This window comes from Falco rusticolus, chromosome 5, assembly GCF_015220075.1.
Source record: "Falco rusticolus isolate bFalRus1 chromosome 5, bFalRus1.pri, whole genome shotgun sequence".
NCBI lineage: Eukaryota > Metazoa > Chordata > Aves > Falconiformes > Falconidae > Falco > Falco rusticolus.
In genome coordinates this window covers 69288033-69306133 of record NC_051191.1, presented here as the reverse complement: position 1 = coordinate 69306133, position 18101 = coordinate 69288033, and the positions used below count along the sequence as shown (strand labels likewise).

The 18101-nt window shown below is 42.5% G+C and overlaps 1 protein-coding gene across 18 annotated transcripts in view; it reads left to right on the top strand.

The window, feature by feature from the left end:
* The window catches only part of MICAL3 (microtubule associated monooxygenase, calponin and LIM domain containing 3), a 161589-nt gene extending 143852 nt beyond the window's left edge, over positions 1 to 17737 (top strand). For 14 of the 18 annotated variants that reach the window (XM_037390521.1, XM_037390523.1, XM_037390524.1 and 11 more), the window contains 4 exons: positions 9225 to 9290; positions 11619 to 11718; positions 12666 to 12739; positions 12824 to 17737. In XM_037390521.1, coding sequence (XP_037246418.1) covers positions 9225 to 9290; positions 11619 to 11718; positions 12666 to 12739; positions 12824 to 13008 — 425 coding nt within the window. In that variant the 3' untranslated portion in view covers positions 13009 to 17737. The remainder of the gene's footprint in view (positions 1 to 9224; positions 9291 to 11618; positions 11719 to 12665; positions 12740 to 12823) is intronic. The other 4 variants (XM_037390528.1, XM_037390532.1, XM_037390540.1 and 1 more) reach the window with 1 other exon arrangement.
* The last annotated feature ends 364 nt before the right edge of the window (positions 17738 to 18101 follow it).

Genomic DNA, 18101 nt, shown 5'->3' with positions numbered 1-18101 from the left:
GGGACAGCAGAACTGACTTGCTCCCAAGAACCGACATTACTGTAAAGAAGTAGTCATGTCATTGCCTCCCTGCTGCCCTTCCGAGGCTTGATTGCTTATTCCAGAAAAGCCAGAGCTTGCTGATGATCTAACAAAACAAAAACGTTCCCTCAGGGGACTATGGAAGCACTTGTAGATGACGACAGATACTTCTTCTTTCTTGTTTTGTCTTACTGTAAGGTTAGGAAAGAATCTACTGCTATGAGTTCCAGTCATTTTTGGTGGAATCTGCTGTTCCTGAATTTCCAGTCAGCCCAGTTTGTATCATTACACAGCTAATAAACTTCTTGCTGTGTTATTTTTCTTAATATCCCATTTAGTGCTAAACACATACTACCTTAGCTCTTTTTTTACTTAGCAGTTATAATCTGGTCATCACTCTGTACCGTGATTCTTCATTTCTTTAATTAATGTTACTTCCTGAATCCCTTATAGGTCAATAACTTTTGGATTGCAAATGGCATTTGTTTAGCATTTGCCCATCTTGTAAATTAAAATTCCCTTGGCTACTTTAATCACCCGCAATCTATTCATGTGAAATGAATGCATCTGTTAGCAAATCCAAGAGAAAGCAAACTCTGCATGGTTGCCTTGTCACGAGGGTCTCATTTCATTTGTCTTTCAAAGTATAAAGCTACTTGATCTAAGCTGTGTTTTTGTGGAGGGAGTGCATTACAGTCCAGCTCTGCGGAGTGAAAGTCCACACATTCTAAGCCTGATTCAAGGCACATTACTAGAAGTCTTCCCTGCTGTCATTGTGTTTTGCCTTTGATCCTTCAAACATAATCTTGCCCAGGCTTTTAACTGTCGTTTTTTCTCCTCCTCCTGGGGGAGGCTGTCCCACATAGTATCTGCCTGTAGCTGTCTGTTGGGAATTGTCCTGGCACGATAGGCTTTTCGTGAAGAACATCCACTTGAGTTAATACCCACCAAAGTACAAACTTCAAAAGACTTTTCTCCTTAGTAAACCTAATTTGTTTCCCAGTTCCCCTGTGCTGATTTTGATGTGGTAGTTCTCCACTAGCCCTGTGCTTCGTTCACTGTTCAGTCCCTCTGGCATTCTTTCCTGGGGTATCTTGCAGAGAAGCTTCAAAACCCTCTTTCTAGTTATGTCCGTCAGGGCTGGCCCATACTCATTATGTGCATAGAGTAGGAGCTGTAAAAGGGTTAATGCTGAATTACACTTAACAGACCCTTATCCCTGTTCAATGCTATTTCCACTATGCCTTTTCCCTCCTCCTGCTTCTCATCCTAATGCCTCTTTAGAGACAGCAATCCCATCAAAATCCCATCACTAATAGTGGCTTTAAGAAAAGCAAAATAATACTTAATTAAAGGGACACTGTCACTTAACAATTACTGTGTTGCAGAAATTCTTAACTGAAAATTGAATTTACTGTTTATCTTTTTTGCATGTTTGCTTTTTCCATTTCTCTGAAATCAGACAGTCACCTCAGAGTGGTCATTTTTGATCTTCTGTAACAGGCTGGTCTTACTTACATGGTAACTCAGTCACTTGGGCTTCAAACAGAGACAACGTTCACGTTTTTTAAAAATGGTTGATCTGTTTTAAAGCTATATCAAGTTTCTGCTCATCTCAAAAATACCTGTTTTGAAACAAACTTTAAAAAACTGTATTGGGCAGTATCCCTTTAAATGCAGTGAGCCAGTATAGCCTGCCTGGAGTATGTGTCTTTATAGTATTGTTTCGTCTGTAATTTGCTTTGTATTTGCTTTTGGGGCTGCCAGAACACTTTTGCCAGAAGGGATACATGACTTTGATGATACTTGCCACTATTCAGTGGCAGATCTAGATCTCAGCTTCAGAATTAACATGTTTGTGCAGAACGCTGCATCTAGGTGGAGTGCCGTTAAAATCCCTAGAGTGTGTGGCTGCATGGTCCTGCACTATGAGCAGCTAGGATAACTACATAATTAATTATTCTACTGGCAACTTGTGTCTCTGAGGCATAGGCATGACTCTAGAGTCATGCTGTCAGTAGAATGATAAGCAAAATTGTAAAATACTTCGAAAAGTTACCTGTGAGTAGGTAATAATTTTTGAATGTTAAGGGCATTAATTCTGGATTTCCTTTACACTAATGTGGGTTGCATTTCATAGCTGTTACAGATTGCGCAACAGCTTCTGCAAGGGAGTGGTAACTTCTGACATCCTTGGTCAAGTTCCAGTTTGCAGGATTATAGATTGCTATCTTAACTCCTCCCGTGGCTCTGCCCAGATTCCATAATCCTCTCTTCCTGTTCTAAAATGTCATGTACCGTTGCTGTAAAGCAGATGTTTCATTTCACACTACAGATGGTCAAATTTCAACTCTGAGTAATTACCCCTGTGTGTATATCGTATACGCAGTTACGTTAAAAGGACGTTACAAAGGTTTTAAAGTCAACTGAAATTAAGATTTTGTGTTACGTTGATATATCAACGGCTTTATAACCTTTAGACCCACTGCAGAGAACTCTGCCTCATGCCCTCATGGAATAACGGATAGCAATGCTGGGTTGTCATCCTCTGTATAGATCCTTACGGAGAGGAAATGGGACACAATCAGTGGATTTCACAGATGTTTGCCAGGCAGCTGTGGAATGGTGAGACTTGAAAACATGGATTCTGAGCCAGACACTGGAAGGATGCAGTGGTCTGGGGGATACACGCTCCTTGTCCCTTTTATTCCCGCTTTCTAGACAGTCCTTGTCCTAATCCTGTCTTTTTCCATCCAAAGCTCCTTACTCCACATCCATTTTCATTCTCAGTCCCAGTTTCTGCTTCTCAGGCATTTCATTTTAATCCTACTCTCTTGACAAAGAAGTCCTAGCCTTCTACCCTTCGGACCTCCTGTTCCTCCCCAGTAGCTGTTCCTAGTGTTTCACTCCTGCTCTGGTCTTCCCACTGACTTGAGCCCCACAGTCTCAGACCCTGCCTCTGGCCTCCCAAAATTTTTGGGCTTGTCTGGAAAATTGTAGGTCATATCTTTTCCACAAATCTGCCTTCTCCTTTCACCTCCTACCCCTTTTACCCTATCCTCTCTGTCTGTTGACCTTTAGTAGTTTGCATTCTTAGTCTCCTTGCTTGATTAGTTCCAGCCCCAGTTCCTCCTTACACACTGATTCTTTGTCCGACTCTGCTCCTCATCTGCCTGTGGAAGCACCTTGGGTGTTCCCTCTGTGTTCAAGTGAGTGGCTCCCTTTTCCTTAGACCCAGCAGGGAATCATTGAGGAAAGAGTCCCACACTCCTGTGTTGCTTTGCTCTTGGCTGAGTATGCCGAGACAGACAAGAAGGATGTAAGGAAGAGAGCTGGTATGTTTCATAGTGCTGATTTCAGACATAACATTCTCCCTTCTTGACAAGAGTCTTAAGAACATCAGGTAAATGGGGGTGGGGGGGTGGGGAAGTGCAGTTGTGGGGGTTTTTTAAATCCTTTGTACCTTGTACTTGTTTTTAAGTTACTCTGTTAGAAGTTGTTTAAAAACTTCACTTTTAATTAACATACTTATTTTAAAATACTTGAGCTGACCATGTCCTTTAAAGCCCTGCAGATCTAACTCTGCAGGGCTGGAGTCTGATGCACTGAAGTGGAAACAGTCCTATTTCTGGTGACTGGCAAACCTAGCTCTTCTGGAAGAGGAGTGGAGTTGTAAGATAAACATTGTTTTTGCAGTCTGTGGCTGCTTTTGAGACTGAAGTGAATTGGCAACATGTTTTCTTTGCTGTAAATTTGGAGCAGGAAACACCACTTGATAAAGCAGAACTTAAGTATAATTAAAGTATTTGTTAGGTAATGGATGCGAGCAATTACAATTTATCTGCTTCTTTCCGCACACCTCTCACAACTGCACACAAAAACTAACAGTCTTGGGAGGCAGGCTTAGTGCAGGACTGTGCTAATTCTGCATTTTGAAGTGCCTTGAGGTCTAGTAGAAACAGAAGATTTCTGTGCAGTCATTCATATGTATGTTCTGGTCCAACTATTGCTTCCCCTGGTTTTCTTTCCCCTCCCTGCCTCTGTCCCCACCCCCCTTCTGCTGGACAGATAAAGGTGCGGTTCGGTTTGCATGACAATTCAGTGGTCTATGAGTTTTCCCCAGGTTTCTTCTAGTGATTGTTTTAGTAAACTGTGAAGTCAGACACAGAGTAATTATGGGATATTTGTCACAATCCTTGCCCTCAACTTTATAATCCTGCAGCTGGGTGGATGCTATTCTCCAAGAGGTGGCTTTCTGTATTCTTGCTCTTTTACAATACTGCTGTTGAACAGCTTCACCAAATAGTTGGAATGTTTTATTTTTGAATACTCAGGTTTCTGACAATAACTGATTTTTTAAAAGGTGAGAAAGAATATATTTCCTGTGATCCATGGTCAGTTTGTCTTACTGATCTCTTTTGGACTGATTCTTATTTTAAGCACTGATTTAAAATTAGAGCTCTTTGCCTGCCTGCTCAATGAATGATGGAATTTGTTAGTGCAGTAAGAGTTTCTAGAGTGTTGTGCTCTTAGCTTGTGAGTCAAGTGCCAGCATAATGGTTCAGGAGAGCTGAGATTAGCCTCAGAGATGGATTTCCTGCCCAGTGTTGCTGATTTCCAAACTGCCCTGCTAAGTCAGCAATATAGAAATCAAAGTCTTCGGATGCAAAGCTTGAAAAGGATGTAATCCCATTTGGTCAGTGGTATACATGTTCAAGTCATTTTGATTTGCAGCGGCTCACCGCTTCTCAGAAATCATCACAGCTCTCATACACAGGACACGGGCAAATAGTGAAGGGGATCAAGGTGAGCTGTAGCTTGGGGATGACGGTGTCTGCCACCCCAGGCTTTCTGCTGTGCTTTCTTCATCCTGATCGGTCATTTTTACTGCTGTGCTTCAGATTGTGAAGAAGTGTTATGTAGCTATAGCAGAAAAAGACACAACAAGTCTAAAGTATTTTTCTTTAAACAATAGGTAAATGAAAAGTAGAAAAGCAGACAACAGTCCAGTGTAGCTTGTGTAACAAAGAACACAAGATACAGTGAAGAAGAAGGTATATTTTCCTGGTGACTGCACAATTTCTGTCCCTTGTTTTGAAGAGGCTTTGGAGCTATAGTATTTATTCTTGGCCTGGCTCTTTGTTTCCACCACTGTAGCAATCTCTCAAGAGTACTATGACAAACAAGATCTTTCTTGTCATGGCTACATGAAACATTTCTCAGAAAGATCTGAGAAAGGCTTGTTTTTCACAGAGGTGAGATCATTCTGGTCACTTTATTGATGGGATGTGGCTAATCTGCAGGGTAAAGCTCCTACCCCTCCAGGTTCTTCAGTGTGCTTGGGAGCTGGGGCACACTCCTTTCCTCAGCGAGCTGCAGCTCCTGGTTCTGTACCGATCTTCCCATGTGCTCTCCTGAACGCCTCTGCTTCCCAGCAGCTTGGGCTGCTGACCTCCGCTTTTGAAGGCTTTACGTGTGTTCCGAAAAGTTGGCCTGTGGCGTTGAAAAGGAAACGTTTGTGATTAACACAGTCTGTTGGTGGGTTTGCCTCTCTGGGGAAAAAGAAGTGATAATTTTCTGTCCAGAAGCTATAGTCACACCTCAGACTCTTGCTGACAGCGCAGAGGGAACCTAAGAAGTGGATGCTCACAGAAATGGTTCTTCTCTGGCCCTTCAGCTCCTTCCAAATGAGCTGCTTCAGCGAGGCAGTGGGTGGTAGCTTGTACTGCTTTTCCAGCAGCACTGTTTCCATGCTGTGGATGAAGACCTGTGTTGCCAGACCTGGCCTGGGGTTTTTGGTGGTGGGGGAGACTTAAACAGAAAGGGGGTTGTTTATGTGTTTTTAAATTTCTTTGACAGAAGAGTTTTTCCCATCTGGCCCCGACTCCTTGGCCTGGGAAACTGTCTTGCAGTGACGATCATGTTTTTATTTTGATGAGACCACGAGGTGGTGATTTCTCTAAGCAATAATATAATAATACTATTTACTGTAGGATTAGTAGTGTCTTTGGGAGAAATAAGGAGACATGTAAGGATTTCCATAATATAATTGGACAAGTGATGAGGGCAACGTAGATGAGACAGTTTTTAACAATGTATTGTGGACCAGGGTGTTGTAGAGTTCTCCCTTCTGGTAGTACTGGACAAGGAGCTCAGCCTTTTCCCAGGATTATCATTCAACATATGTGTACACTGTGAGAGTTCTTGCTGTGAAGTTATATTTCCTTAAAAATTAACCTTGATAGGCATGTGAATGATCTGGTGATACATTCACTGTCTAAAATTGTCAGCTGGCTGAGGAAGGAATGCTTTTTCCATTTAGCAAGTAATCTTTTTTCCCCCCTCTGGTTTTCTGTTTCTGAAACAGTTAAGACTCCTTTTCTTGAAAGAGTTCATCTGAGGGATAGTGAAACATACGAAACTTAAAGATTGGTTACTGTCAGTGAAAAATCTTTCCCCATTTCAGGAAATAAGATAGTTTTAAAATTAGAAAGTTCCTATTCAATCTGCTTAGAGACATACCACGCATGGATACTCTTCATTAGCAAGGCTGGGGCTGCAGTTTTTGTAACTAGCACCTTAGATAAATTTTAAAAAATATATTTAAAATTCTGTTGCATGGTGTGTTTTATAATACTTGCAACTTCAGATTATTGCACTTTTTAGGGCATAATAATTTTCACAGCTTTAGGGAACCACAGGAGGTAAGTTTTTGGGTTGCACTTTCCTCTGCCCTTGCTGTTTAGGACCTCCAGTACTTAAGGAGCACTTTTTGAAGCCTTGCTAGTCATCCTAGTCTGGACAGAAGTTGTTTCTAAAGTAATTGTAATGATCATATAACCTGTATTCACTGATGCAGCTATAATTTACATCTGGAGTAGTTGGAAAGGATCATAATAATACAGGTTATGTTCATTGTCTTACTGAAAAACAATGTTAACAGTTCCAGTAGCAGGACTGTTACAGCTACCATGGACTTTGTAACTTGATTCAAGGACAAATTTTCCTTAGACAAGAGTGGGAGTATAATATTTCTGTTAAAAAATAAGGCAACTAAAAGCAAAGGCAGAAAACAGAATTGTGTGGAGTGAGCTCTGTATTACAGTCTTCTGCTCTGTAAGCCCTGTGGCTTTCTACCGGAGACCAAAGATGGTATCCTCTCCTAGTGTCAGACCATTTGCTTACTGATGACAAAAGTTACTAGTCTGTGGCCATATCACAATGAGGTGAATGGCATTTTCATATACCAGGTATTTATTTTCACATCAAATATGGCAAACGGGAAGTTCTTCACCAAGTCTGTATGTCCATGGTTTGAAATTTGTAAGTATAGCTGTGCTTGGGTTATCAACATCCCCAGCCCCACAATTCTGAATGAAATCTCAAACCTTGGAAAACCGAAGTGGATTTTTCCATACAGTTAAATGTCTGTCTCCTGACTCCCACAAAATAGCAGTTAGACCAAGTTAGAGTATTAAAGCTTATATAGAAAAATTAATTAATAAGATAGGATGTGAAATAAAAAATATTGTAAGTATCACAGACTAAATGTTCTGCTTTGTGTGGAAGCTTCTTCACTGTGCCTTTGCAGTTTGGGATTTTTTTCTTGTTTGTGTTTGCTTTTGTAACCCAATCTGGGAAATGGCAATCATAGAAAAAAAGCTCTAGTATTTTTTTCATTATAAATGAAGAAGTTGGAAAGTTCAAAACAACTATAACTCAGATTCTGGTACTGTCAACTAATGTTGGTATGATGCTTTATTTGTAACTGTCATATGGCCAGCTGTGGCACTTCTCCTACTGTTGCCCCTTCCTGCTCCCAGTACAGAGGTTTCTTCCTGTCTGAGAAAGCTGTGCTGCTTAGTCACAGGCTTTGAAGCTGATGTGCTCTCCCCCTCGCTCCAGTGTGTCCTCTGTGTGCTGGTCTAGTTCTGTGATGGTCCCTTCTAAAGCCTTCCCAGTTCGCCAGTAGTCTAGTTCTGTAAAGCTTTCTCTGAACCACGTAACTGCTGACTTCTCCAAAACAAGCGTTGTTCTTACCATAACACTGTTGTCGAGTTTATGCCTTTTCCCAACACAAGAAATGCCTCCTCTTTATATATGCAGTTGTGCACTGAGTGCAGTAAGAGTTCCATTTTGCTAGCTCTGATGTTTCAGGCTCATCACCTTCCTGGTGCATATGTTCTCCTGTAACTGTTCATGATGCTGGTTATTTCCTACTGTTTATCTCTATAACGTTAAGTACAACTGAAAAGCAAATCCTCAGTGAACCATTTTAGAGATGAGGAATGTTTGTTCTTCAGTGGCTGACAGAAAAGATGAAAAAGATTCAGTATGTCACCAATACTACGAGGACTTGTAAGCTTTAAAATGCTTTGTGAAATCAGAATGTCAGGGGAGAACTGAGAACTTTAAACGTATTGGTTTAACTCTGCAAAGCCCTCAGTCAGTCACTGCCCCCAGACACCCTGCTGGAAATCACTTTTTTATCCATGTAAAAGCCTTTTTCCCCCTCTAAGCACAACAGTCCAGTTGAGTACATGTGTGCTCGCCATACTTGACACAGCAGATCCTGGCAGGCTGGTTCCATGTTAATCAGATTCTCACTGTGATGTTCCCTCTCTGAAGAAATTATTTTCCATTAAAATGGACGCTTTTACCATCAGTGAATGCTGCCATGGTAATAAGAGCATGGTCCTGATAAAGCTTTAAGGTAGGGTGGCTGCTTACAGCTGGTGTCTTATGCATGCAGGCAAGACTTTTTGTAACCCTGCTTGAAATTTGACATTTATTAGCAGGAGTCAAATATTCATCTCTGCTCATCCTGACATCTTGTTCACAAACCTTTCAGTTAAAGACCATGTGATTGAAAAATGTACGATAGGACATATAGAGTAACAATAACCTCCTGCCTGGTATTTGTACAACTCAGTAAGAGTTCATCAGTACCTCAGTCTACCTCTTACCTATTATCTGTGCTTATTAGGGACATTATTCATCTGTAGACTGTATCCCTTGTTTCTGCTTCTCCATTTCTTGTATTTTTTTCTTTTCTTTTCTTCTTGTGTTTCCTTTCTTTCTCACTCTTATGCTTTTTGTCCTTTGCTTGTCTTTTATTTCACCCCTTTCCTCCTTTTCCGTTCCACTTCCAACTTCCTATTCCTCTCCTGCCTCTTCCTCTTCCTCGTTTGGTCCTATTGAAGTTGAGCCCAATGCCGGGACACCACGTCGTAGACCTCTCTCCTTCTGCCCTTGCTGTGCCCATGAAGGTAACGTAACCTCACACACTCCCTGTTCTCCTTGATGCCACGGCTGGGTTGTCGTAGCAGTGCTAGTCAGCTAGTGAACACAAGGCCCCCATCCCTGTCCCCAGCCCTTTTCTTGCTGTGTCCCTAAACCAGCCTTCTCAGTAGCAACCTGGTAACCAACTTCTCTGAGCCTGTGTTGAGTAATTAAAGGTACAGTATCCCTTTTGCTAGTCCCAGCTGTGCTAGGTGAGGTGTAGTGACTGGGAGGGATGTTGAACAGCGGCAGTGGGAGCAGTAACATCACACTAGAAAGTTTGTTTTCATTTGGTGGCTTCAATTTCTCTATTCCTCCTGAAAGATGTTTGGAAGGTGGGGTAAGGGAAGACAGTCTGCTTCCTTAAATATGACCTTTCAATTAGTATGTATGGATTAAAGGAATACTGTGTCTTTATAAGGACTGGTTTGCAAAAGCATCCTTGAACTTTAAAAACCAACAAACCTTAAGCTAGACCAGTTTTCCCTCATCTGTCTTGCTGAGTACATTCTTTAACTGTCCCAAATGGAGTTTGCTGTAGAGTTTCCATTGCCAAGGCATGGGGGAAGGGGTTGTTTATGTGTGTTCATGGTGTAATTTTGCTAACCACTTACTATGCTTTCCATGGTGCTCCCTCACATCAGTTGTCAGTGCTCCCTCTCCAATCCTCCCATTATTCCTCTGCTCGTTGGCTGTTTAAAAATACTTACGTATTTCATAGGTCAGTAGCGTTGTGTTTTTGGCTTTTTCTTAGAGGCATTTGTTTTCTATACATCCTGGCATCGGAAAGGATGGGGAGACTTCCCAGTGTTTTCATGGCGCCACAGCACTGGACATCTGCATGTACAGTCTCCCTCTCCTGTCGCCACATGGGCATATTGTGCAGAGATGCTCAGAAAGGAATGCTTGGAACTGAGCAATACACTGGTGTAAAGTCCACGGAGCCAGAGGCTCTTAGGGTGGTACAACCGGGTCTGGTATTCCCCAAGGGTCTGCTATTACGATTTTTCAAAGGCAGGTATTCTCAGCCCAAGCTAGAGTTCAGTAGGAGTTGTAGGCTCTCCTTTGTTTAGCTCCAGTGCAGCACTTCTCTGAGATCCTAAGGGTGGAGGCAGGGCACAGGTCTGAATTAACTAGCCATTAATATGCTGTTTGTGAAGTGTTTCCCAGAGTTCGAGTAGTAAGCTTGCTGCTTGATTGTCATTGGCATCAAAATGACTATTTGAGAGGTTTTACTCTTGATGTAGCTAGTATCTGTCCATAATAACAAACACAGACAGGGATGTTAGTTACTTTAGGATGTCTAACTTACATGCAGTGCAAGATGATAGCGTGCAGCAGCATGAAAATGCTGTTGAGTTTGATTTGAGGCCTTGCTCTTGCGTCCACTTCCACACAGGCAAGCGCATTGCTACTGTCCTTGGTGGTGTCTGGTATAAGCCGCAGCACGTAGTGTGGAAACAGTGGCCCAGACCAGGAGATTACTAGGAGTTTTGCACTTGATAGAATAATTAGATAATAATTTGGCTTTGGGAACAGCATTCTGCAATTTATTCTGCATAATTCCTGACAGATATGAGATTCATCAGTGGACTACTGAGTAACTTTAGGAGTTGGTTTTAAAATAAATGAAATGCCAACTAAGAGTTCTTTACTAGGTGGCAAAGGCCCAAGGTATTTTTATTCTGCTTTGGCATTAGCAAATGTGTCTGGGGTTTTTTTTTCTTTCCAGTGCTGATGTGGAATACAGTAGTAGTTTGTGTGTTCATTGTGCAGAGGGGATCTTCAAGATGGATAGATATACGTGACTAGGAGAAGCAGTCAGAAAAAGATTACTTAGCTATTAAAAAAAGAGAAGACATTACTTTTGGCCAGTAAAAGAAAAGATTGAGGACATGCAATTGAAGAAAATAAAGGTAAAACACATGGAGTGGCAATCGAATCCATTTCTGATGAGCATACATTTAAGTAGCTGGCATGAGATCTATAAAGCTCTTCTAAGGAAAGGAAGAGTGAATACATACAGAAATCTGGGCTTTCTGGAGTAAGAGTGAGGAAGAAACAAGTAATTGTAAGAAAAGCAGAAAGCAAAAAACCAAACCAACCAAAAATCAGGCTCCAAAGAGAAGAGAATCCTTTTGGAGGTGACTTCCACTCTTCTGTGTGCTGTAGGCAAACTGAATTGGACCCGGCTTGGGAGTGCTCTGGCAGCATCTTGCTTGGCTTTCTTTGCACATTTTGCCCCATTGTGTTTTTGCAGCTTGTAAAGATTGCAGGGTGTTACCTTAAAACTTACCGGGTTTCTTTTTTGGCAGGCATGGGTAAGAAGGATGATCCCAAGCTGATGCAGGAGTGGTTCAAGTTGGTGCAGGAGAAGAATGCCTTGGTTCGCTACGAGTCCGAGCTGATGATATTGTGAGTGAACATGCAAAGCTTCAAAAGGAGGATGTCAGTAATGTCTTCTCTATAATGCCGGGAGGTCAGCAGTCTCTTAAGCTGATTCTTGGCTGAGAATCTAAGTACATTTTGGAAGAGGGGTAGAAGAAGGAATAATAGCAATAAGGAACGAAAGTGCCAATTATTTGTGCACGTGCAGAAGTATAGGTGTGTGTTTAAAGTTCTGAGGCCTTTCCAAGCTGTTCTTGGATAAAACATGTCTTGTTTATGCAGGTGTTTTAGAGCTATGCAGAAATAATGTGTGACTCCTGGGTTTGGTAGAGTCCACTTTCAAAGTGTAGCCAAAAATTGAGTCACCTTTGCCACGTAGCCCTCTTCTCTCTGCCGGTAGTGGGATCCCAGTGCTTCTTGTTTGGGCTCCGATGATTAAAGGCTTTTTCCATGTTAATGAAATTGGGAGCTTTCTCAGTCCCCTTGCTATAAATTCACTGAAATGAATTTCTGAGAATGTCAGCTGACCCAGGCAGCAGGGAAGCTGATTGTCTTAGTGCCTGTGTCAGAAAAGCCCCAGGGTGTTGTCTGTGTTGGCATCTGAAAAGGCAATGGCCTGACCTGTCCCTAGTTGCTAAGTAACTTTGTCTTTAGAGCAGGAAGTGGCAGGAGATGCATAGAGGTGTTGCAGTTTTGTTTGTTCCTTCACCAGTTTTAGATTTAATCCCACCCATACTCTGCTCAATTTCCTGTATTGCACTTCCTAGCTGAAGGCAAAGAATCAGAGATGCTGAAAGTACATTTAAATCTTTAAAAAAATGTGTCTTTTAGGTGTTTTAAGAGTTGTTCCAAAACAGATCGGTAAAATGCATAGCAGATACCTAGAAGGGGAGCAGAAATTGAGACAGATGTGAAGCATTGTGTGGAGTATTTTAATATACCTGGAACTTGTATTTCTGATGTTTCCCTTTCAGTGCTCGCGAGCTAGAACTGGAAGACAGGCAGAGTCGATTGCAGCAGGAACTCCGGGAAAGGATGGCAGTAGAAGGTGAGAGCAAAAGGGAACATTTCATAGATGGTATGTGTGTATTTCTAGCCTAGTGTATGCTGATAGTTTTTGATATCTCTGTAGATCATCTGAAGACAGATGAGGAGCTCTCAGAGGAGAAGAGGATCCTGAACGAGATGCTAGAAGTAGTGGAGCAGAGAGATTCTCTTGTGGCTCTTCTTGAGGAGCAACGGCTTCGAGAAAAAGAAGAAGACAAGGACCTGGAGGCAGTTATGCTTTCCAAAGGTTTTAGCTTGAACTGGTCCTGAGCTTAACACATTTACCTCTGCTGGTCTGTGTTGTCCAGTTGGCCTACCCTGAGTTCGCCAGAATTACATGGATAGGAAGATGTTGAAGGGGAAACCTCCAAAGGGTCCAACGGCATGCAGGGATTTGGTTTGAAGCACTCGGAAGCCTTTTGATAAGTGCGTTCGTTCCAGAAGCTTAAGTTTTACATGTTTGCAAGCCAAGTTGAAGATAAAGAGTTGAGACTGTGGAGTCTCCTTGAGGTCCTATACAATGGACCATATTTGTGCGTGTGTGGTAGGAGGGAGATGAGTAATCCATGTGTGGGGAAGGAGGTTAAGGGAAGAAGTGCCCTTAACTAAACTGGATTTATGGCAGTCCGTTCCTTTCCCGGTTTTACTACATCAGTTCTAATAGAAAGGAGGGAAGTGGTAACCCTCTCTGGAAAACCACAGCAGCCTGTAGCAGCCTGTATGGTGGAGTCAGCTGTCCAAGAGAGCTCCAGAAGCCCAGGGCGACACCTTCTTTGCTTTAGTCTTCCTCCCCACCAAAGAAACATGCAGTTGATCATTATGCATGGATATGAAGAAATATGAGACAGAGAAGATACTACTAGTATGTGTGGTGGAACTCTCTGCCTCCTGGTTTTTAGAGAGAGGTGGGCATCAGAGGACACTCTCCCTATCATAGCCTCCTAAATCTTCATGTGAGGAAAAAAGGGGAGAAGAAGAGAGAGGGAAGATGCCCTCTGCTTTGCTACACACTGGAGAGACAGCTACTGCTCTGCTGGCCTTAGTCTTCACGGCCACGGCTCAGAGGCTGGTGGGCTTCCTTGTTCTGTTTTTGTTGTGACTGTTTTGACACTGGAAAATACTGACTGTGGGACAGTGGTAAGTGTGTGCTGGGGCGGGGGTGTTACCAGGTGGCATTCCCTGGCTGTTAGGCCCCTAAAAAGGAGAAGCCCTGAAGTGACCGAACCACCATTAAGACTTTTCAGTGTTTTATTTTTTTTCCTCTGTATTTTGTTTTTGCACATTGGAAACGAAGCTTAAGACCTGACTGGGCCCTCAGTCACTTTGACCCTTTTATGTCAATTAACTTATTTTTTTAATACTTGAAAGAAGATTCATTTTTGTATCTTTAGGAAAAAAATGGACAAGTCAAGTGATGGGTGTGTGTGCTTGCTGCATCCTACAACTTCCACTTCTAAATTACTGGACATTGTTACCTGTGGCTATTTATTAGTGTTCTTATTAATAATTCAATTGTTACACATATTTGATTATGGAGGAATTGTTCTGACTCTGTTAGAGAAAGACACTACTGCAGATTAGTCCCTGCTTCACAGCAAGGGCAACCTTTACTTACCCATGGATGCATCCTGCGTGAGGAGTTTTCCTTTATGGCAAAATTCTGAGCACTCACGAAGTTGTAAGAATCTATTTGTGTTCCTAGCATACTTTTCTTCTGCATCCCAGATACCCTCTGTTGGACTAATAAACCTATAATTTATTTAAATTTTACAGTTTTATAACAAGCAAGCCAAAACTGTGAGGTAGAAATATCCCATGTCTCTCTTTCTCGTGGAAAGAGGGAACCCTCACACTCCTGAGATACAGCTAGAGGGACTTCCATGAAAACAAAAATAGCACATTTCCTGCTGCATCTGTTGGAAGAAGCTCCTTTTGGCTCAGCTAGTGAAGCTGCTGCTTTTCAGCCAGGAGAGTACTCATTGTAATTGTACGTTAACCAGTGAGCAGGATATGCATGAGCGGTTCAGCACCATTCACTGTTTGACGGATTCCCTGAACACACTATGTCCGTAACTTGTCCGGCAGAGCTGAAATAGCACTGTGCATTGGGTGTGCATCCCATTCTTAATGGGATGTGTTAAGAGGTTTTCCCCCCTTGGGATGCTGACCGTGTTCTTGTTAAAGAAGTACTAAGCCTCCTCCTCAATGTCTTTGAGAATGCGTCCCATTCCCAAGCATACTCATACAGCATACTGACTCTCAGCTTGAATTACGCTGTTGGAGCGTATCACCCAAGCAGGGCTGAGCATCCTTTAATTTTTTTGCCCCAGGACAGAAGTTAGCATGGTTTCTTGCTACCTTCTTCAAAGAGGTTATCTGTAAGCCAGGGTCTACGATTTGAATTCACCTCTGGCTCGGGAGCATACCTGGGCTGAGGAAGAGTGGGTAGGACTGTCCCCAGAGGCTCTGAGTGGTGCTGGTGAACTGTGGAAACGTGTTTTTTCCGCCTCGGGTGTTTCCCCTTTATCCCCTGCTAAGGCATTACAACTTAAATCCAGATGATCACGAAACCAAGTCGACAGGCAGCTGCAGTGCTACTTCATAACTGCGCGTGTTAGCAAGTGGTACCTGCTACACCAACCTCGCAGGGCGAGGGCTTACCAACAGGATGTCCGGCAAACAGAAACCCCCCGTTTGCCAGTGCGGGGGCCAGCTGCACGAGTTGAACGGGCAACAGCAGTTTGCACAGTCTGCATTTGAGGGGCCAGTGGAAGCTGGAGAGGAGGAGGGGAGACGGGGAAGCTAGATACATCGTGTTGAACTGCCTTGTGCAGAGAATCGGCCTCAGTCCATTTTATAGTGCGCTAGGTATACGGACCACATCAAACTTCACAAAATATCATTGAATGTGAGCTGTAGAACAGAAAGAAATCCTGAAGAAGAAATACCAGATTACTACTTTCCCTTTCATGCTGGGGGATGCTGGCCCAATCTTTGCTATGCCGAAGAGTGGTATCACTTGAGGGTGTAATGCCCTACTGCACAGGAAAACCACGTATTCTAAACGTGAACTCTTTGGGTTATGCTGAAGGCCTCCAGCAGTGAGAGTGAAAATGAAGAGCTAACATCGCACACGCAAATTATTTGAAGATATGCGAAAGGGAATGTTAAAAGGCCTTTTTATATCAAAATGGTTGTAAAAGGCACAACTTGTATTTGCTGTTCAGTTGCACTTTAAGAATATGACTTGCATATCAGATACTGGGTTTTTTTACTATCTGAGTATTTTTAATTCAAATTTTGTATTTTTAAAGCTGAAGAAGGCTCTTGTGACCACAAGATTCCTTATTTGTATCAGAATCCAAGTAGGATGTTCTAGCTCTTTGTGCTGCCCAGGTGGGTAGCAGCACATGACTTGGCCATGTGCATTCAATGACGTGTGTCCATTTTGCGTATGAGGGGAGCAAAAAGGCCCTCAGCTTCCAAGAAGTGGGCACCAAGGGCACCTGTCCCCATGTGACACGGTCCGTACCAGGGGCTGGCCGCTTCCTCGCTGCACTAGGTAGGAGGAGAGCCGAGCTTAGAACCTAACCTGTGCTCGTTTTGAAACGGGCACACTGAGGATGAGGCGAGCCCTTCAGTCCCCGGCAGGGAAGGGAGGGGGACCACCTCCTGGAAACACCCGGGAGGCAAATGGGGATGAGGGAGTGAGGACCGTCAAAAACAACTAATCTGCTGTTTTCACAGTACAATTTTTTTTTTTAAGTGTTCTGTTCCTTTTAACCATGTTTTCATTAGAACTCACAAATGGCTGTAAAATCCTGAGCTTCAAAGAATTAATGTGTGCGGAGGTGACAAGATGTTTCAGCTCCGACTTCCATACATATTCCTTCTTTCAGTTAACCAATGCCCCATGGTCTCGCTAGGGCATGTTACAAACTGCGTTGCTGAACATACTTTAGAGCAAACCGCAAGTTTTAAAAGTCAGTCCTTTTCTCTATCAGTCTCTGCATTTTATGTAAATATTTGTTTGTATGTAAAGACACCAGTGGATCCTTGGGTTACCCCCACAGTCAAGAATCTGAGTTTTGTGCAATGCCTAGGCCTCTCTTAGAACACGGTGCTTGCATAGAGCTAGTCACCACATTTGTGTGCGCTCTGGTGGTTTTTAGTATTTTTATACATCCTAATCCTGAACATTATTAATTATTATAAGTGGTCTAGACTGCATGATCTAGAGCAGCCAGCAGTTCCATTTTCTTTCCAGCTGTTCCTAAAATGTTCACAGCTACACCTTGTTTAGTTAACGTTCTTTTCAAATGAGTTTTCAATTAAGTGTTTACACCACACACCAGTGGATGAGAAAGGTGTTGCATTATAAAATCTCCTGTATACAAACTGAAAAGCCACAGTATGGCTTTATGGGAATTTCAGTCATCACCATCTGCAATAAAGAGAACTCTAAAGCATACTAAAAACCAGCCTGTACATAGTTCACAGAGAAAGAGGTTGCTGGGTCTCGACCGTTGCAAAATAACAGAGATTAAAAGCTCTCCAGAAGTTCCTGCTTTTGGATTGCGGGGAGTACTGCTATAGGCAGGGTAGCCAGGTAGATGAGGATGTTGCTGAAAGCAGATGTGAAGGGGAAAATGCCATGTTCTGATGGCATTGCAGTAATTTAAATACTCTGTATCTGTGCGTGCATGCGTGTGTGTGTGGTCTAATCCAGGTGAAGGGATGTTCCCTTTAGTACAGAAGTGAACTCTGATATTCAGATTGTTCGAGGCTTTTACAGTTGGCATGTATGGAGTGTTAACAGAAAAGCGTATACCCGACCTGTAAAAAACCCCAATCTGTTCCAGCCTGTTTTCTTCTGTTTGGGTGTGTTTTATTGTTTGTTTTTATGCACAACTGCTTTGTTGGTGTTGAGTTTAGCACCTCAGATGGCCAACTGAACTAAAAAAAGAAAAAAATAAAGTCATTATTTTTTCTTTTTGTTGGTGGAGTTATCGTTTGTTTCCCTTGCATTCACTCCCATGGCTGATGATTAAAGAGGAAGCTGGAGCTGAGGGAAAGCGATCTTGAGACAAAAACCTCAGTGTTAAGAGGGTCCGACTTCAATTTTTCTTTTGCTGGAACACTCACAGCCCATCTTACCTGAGATACAAACAAATCGATCTTGATACAACACAAATACGTGGTTCCTCTCTCCACATTTTACATTGTTTCTTCAGCTTCTCTGTGAAGAGAAATTACAAGTAATGGCCCAGAAGGGCTGAAAGTAATGTAAATTGAATTGTAGGAACTAAGACTTCATTTCTGTAGCTGTAGCTCACTTTCTTAGCCTGCAGTCCTAGCGTGAA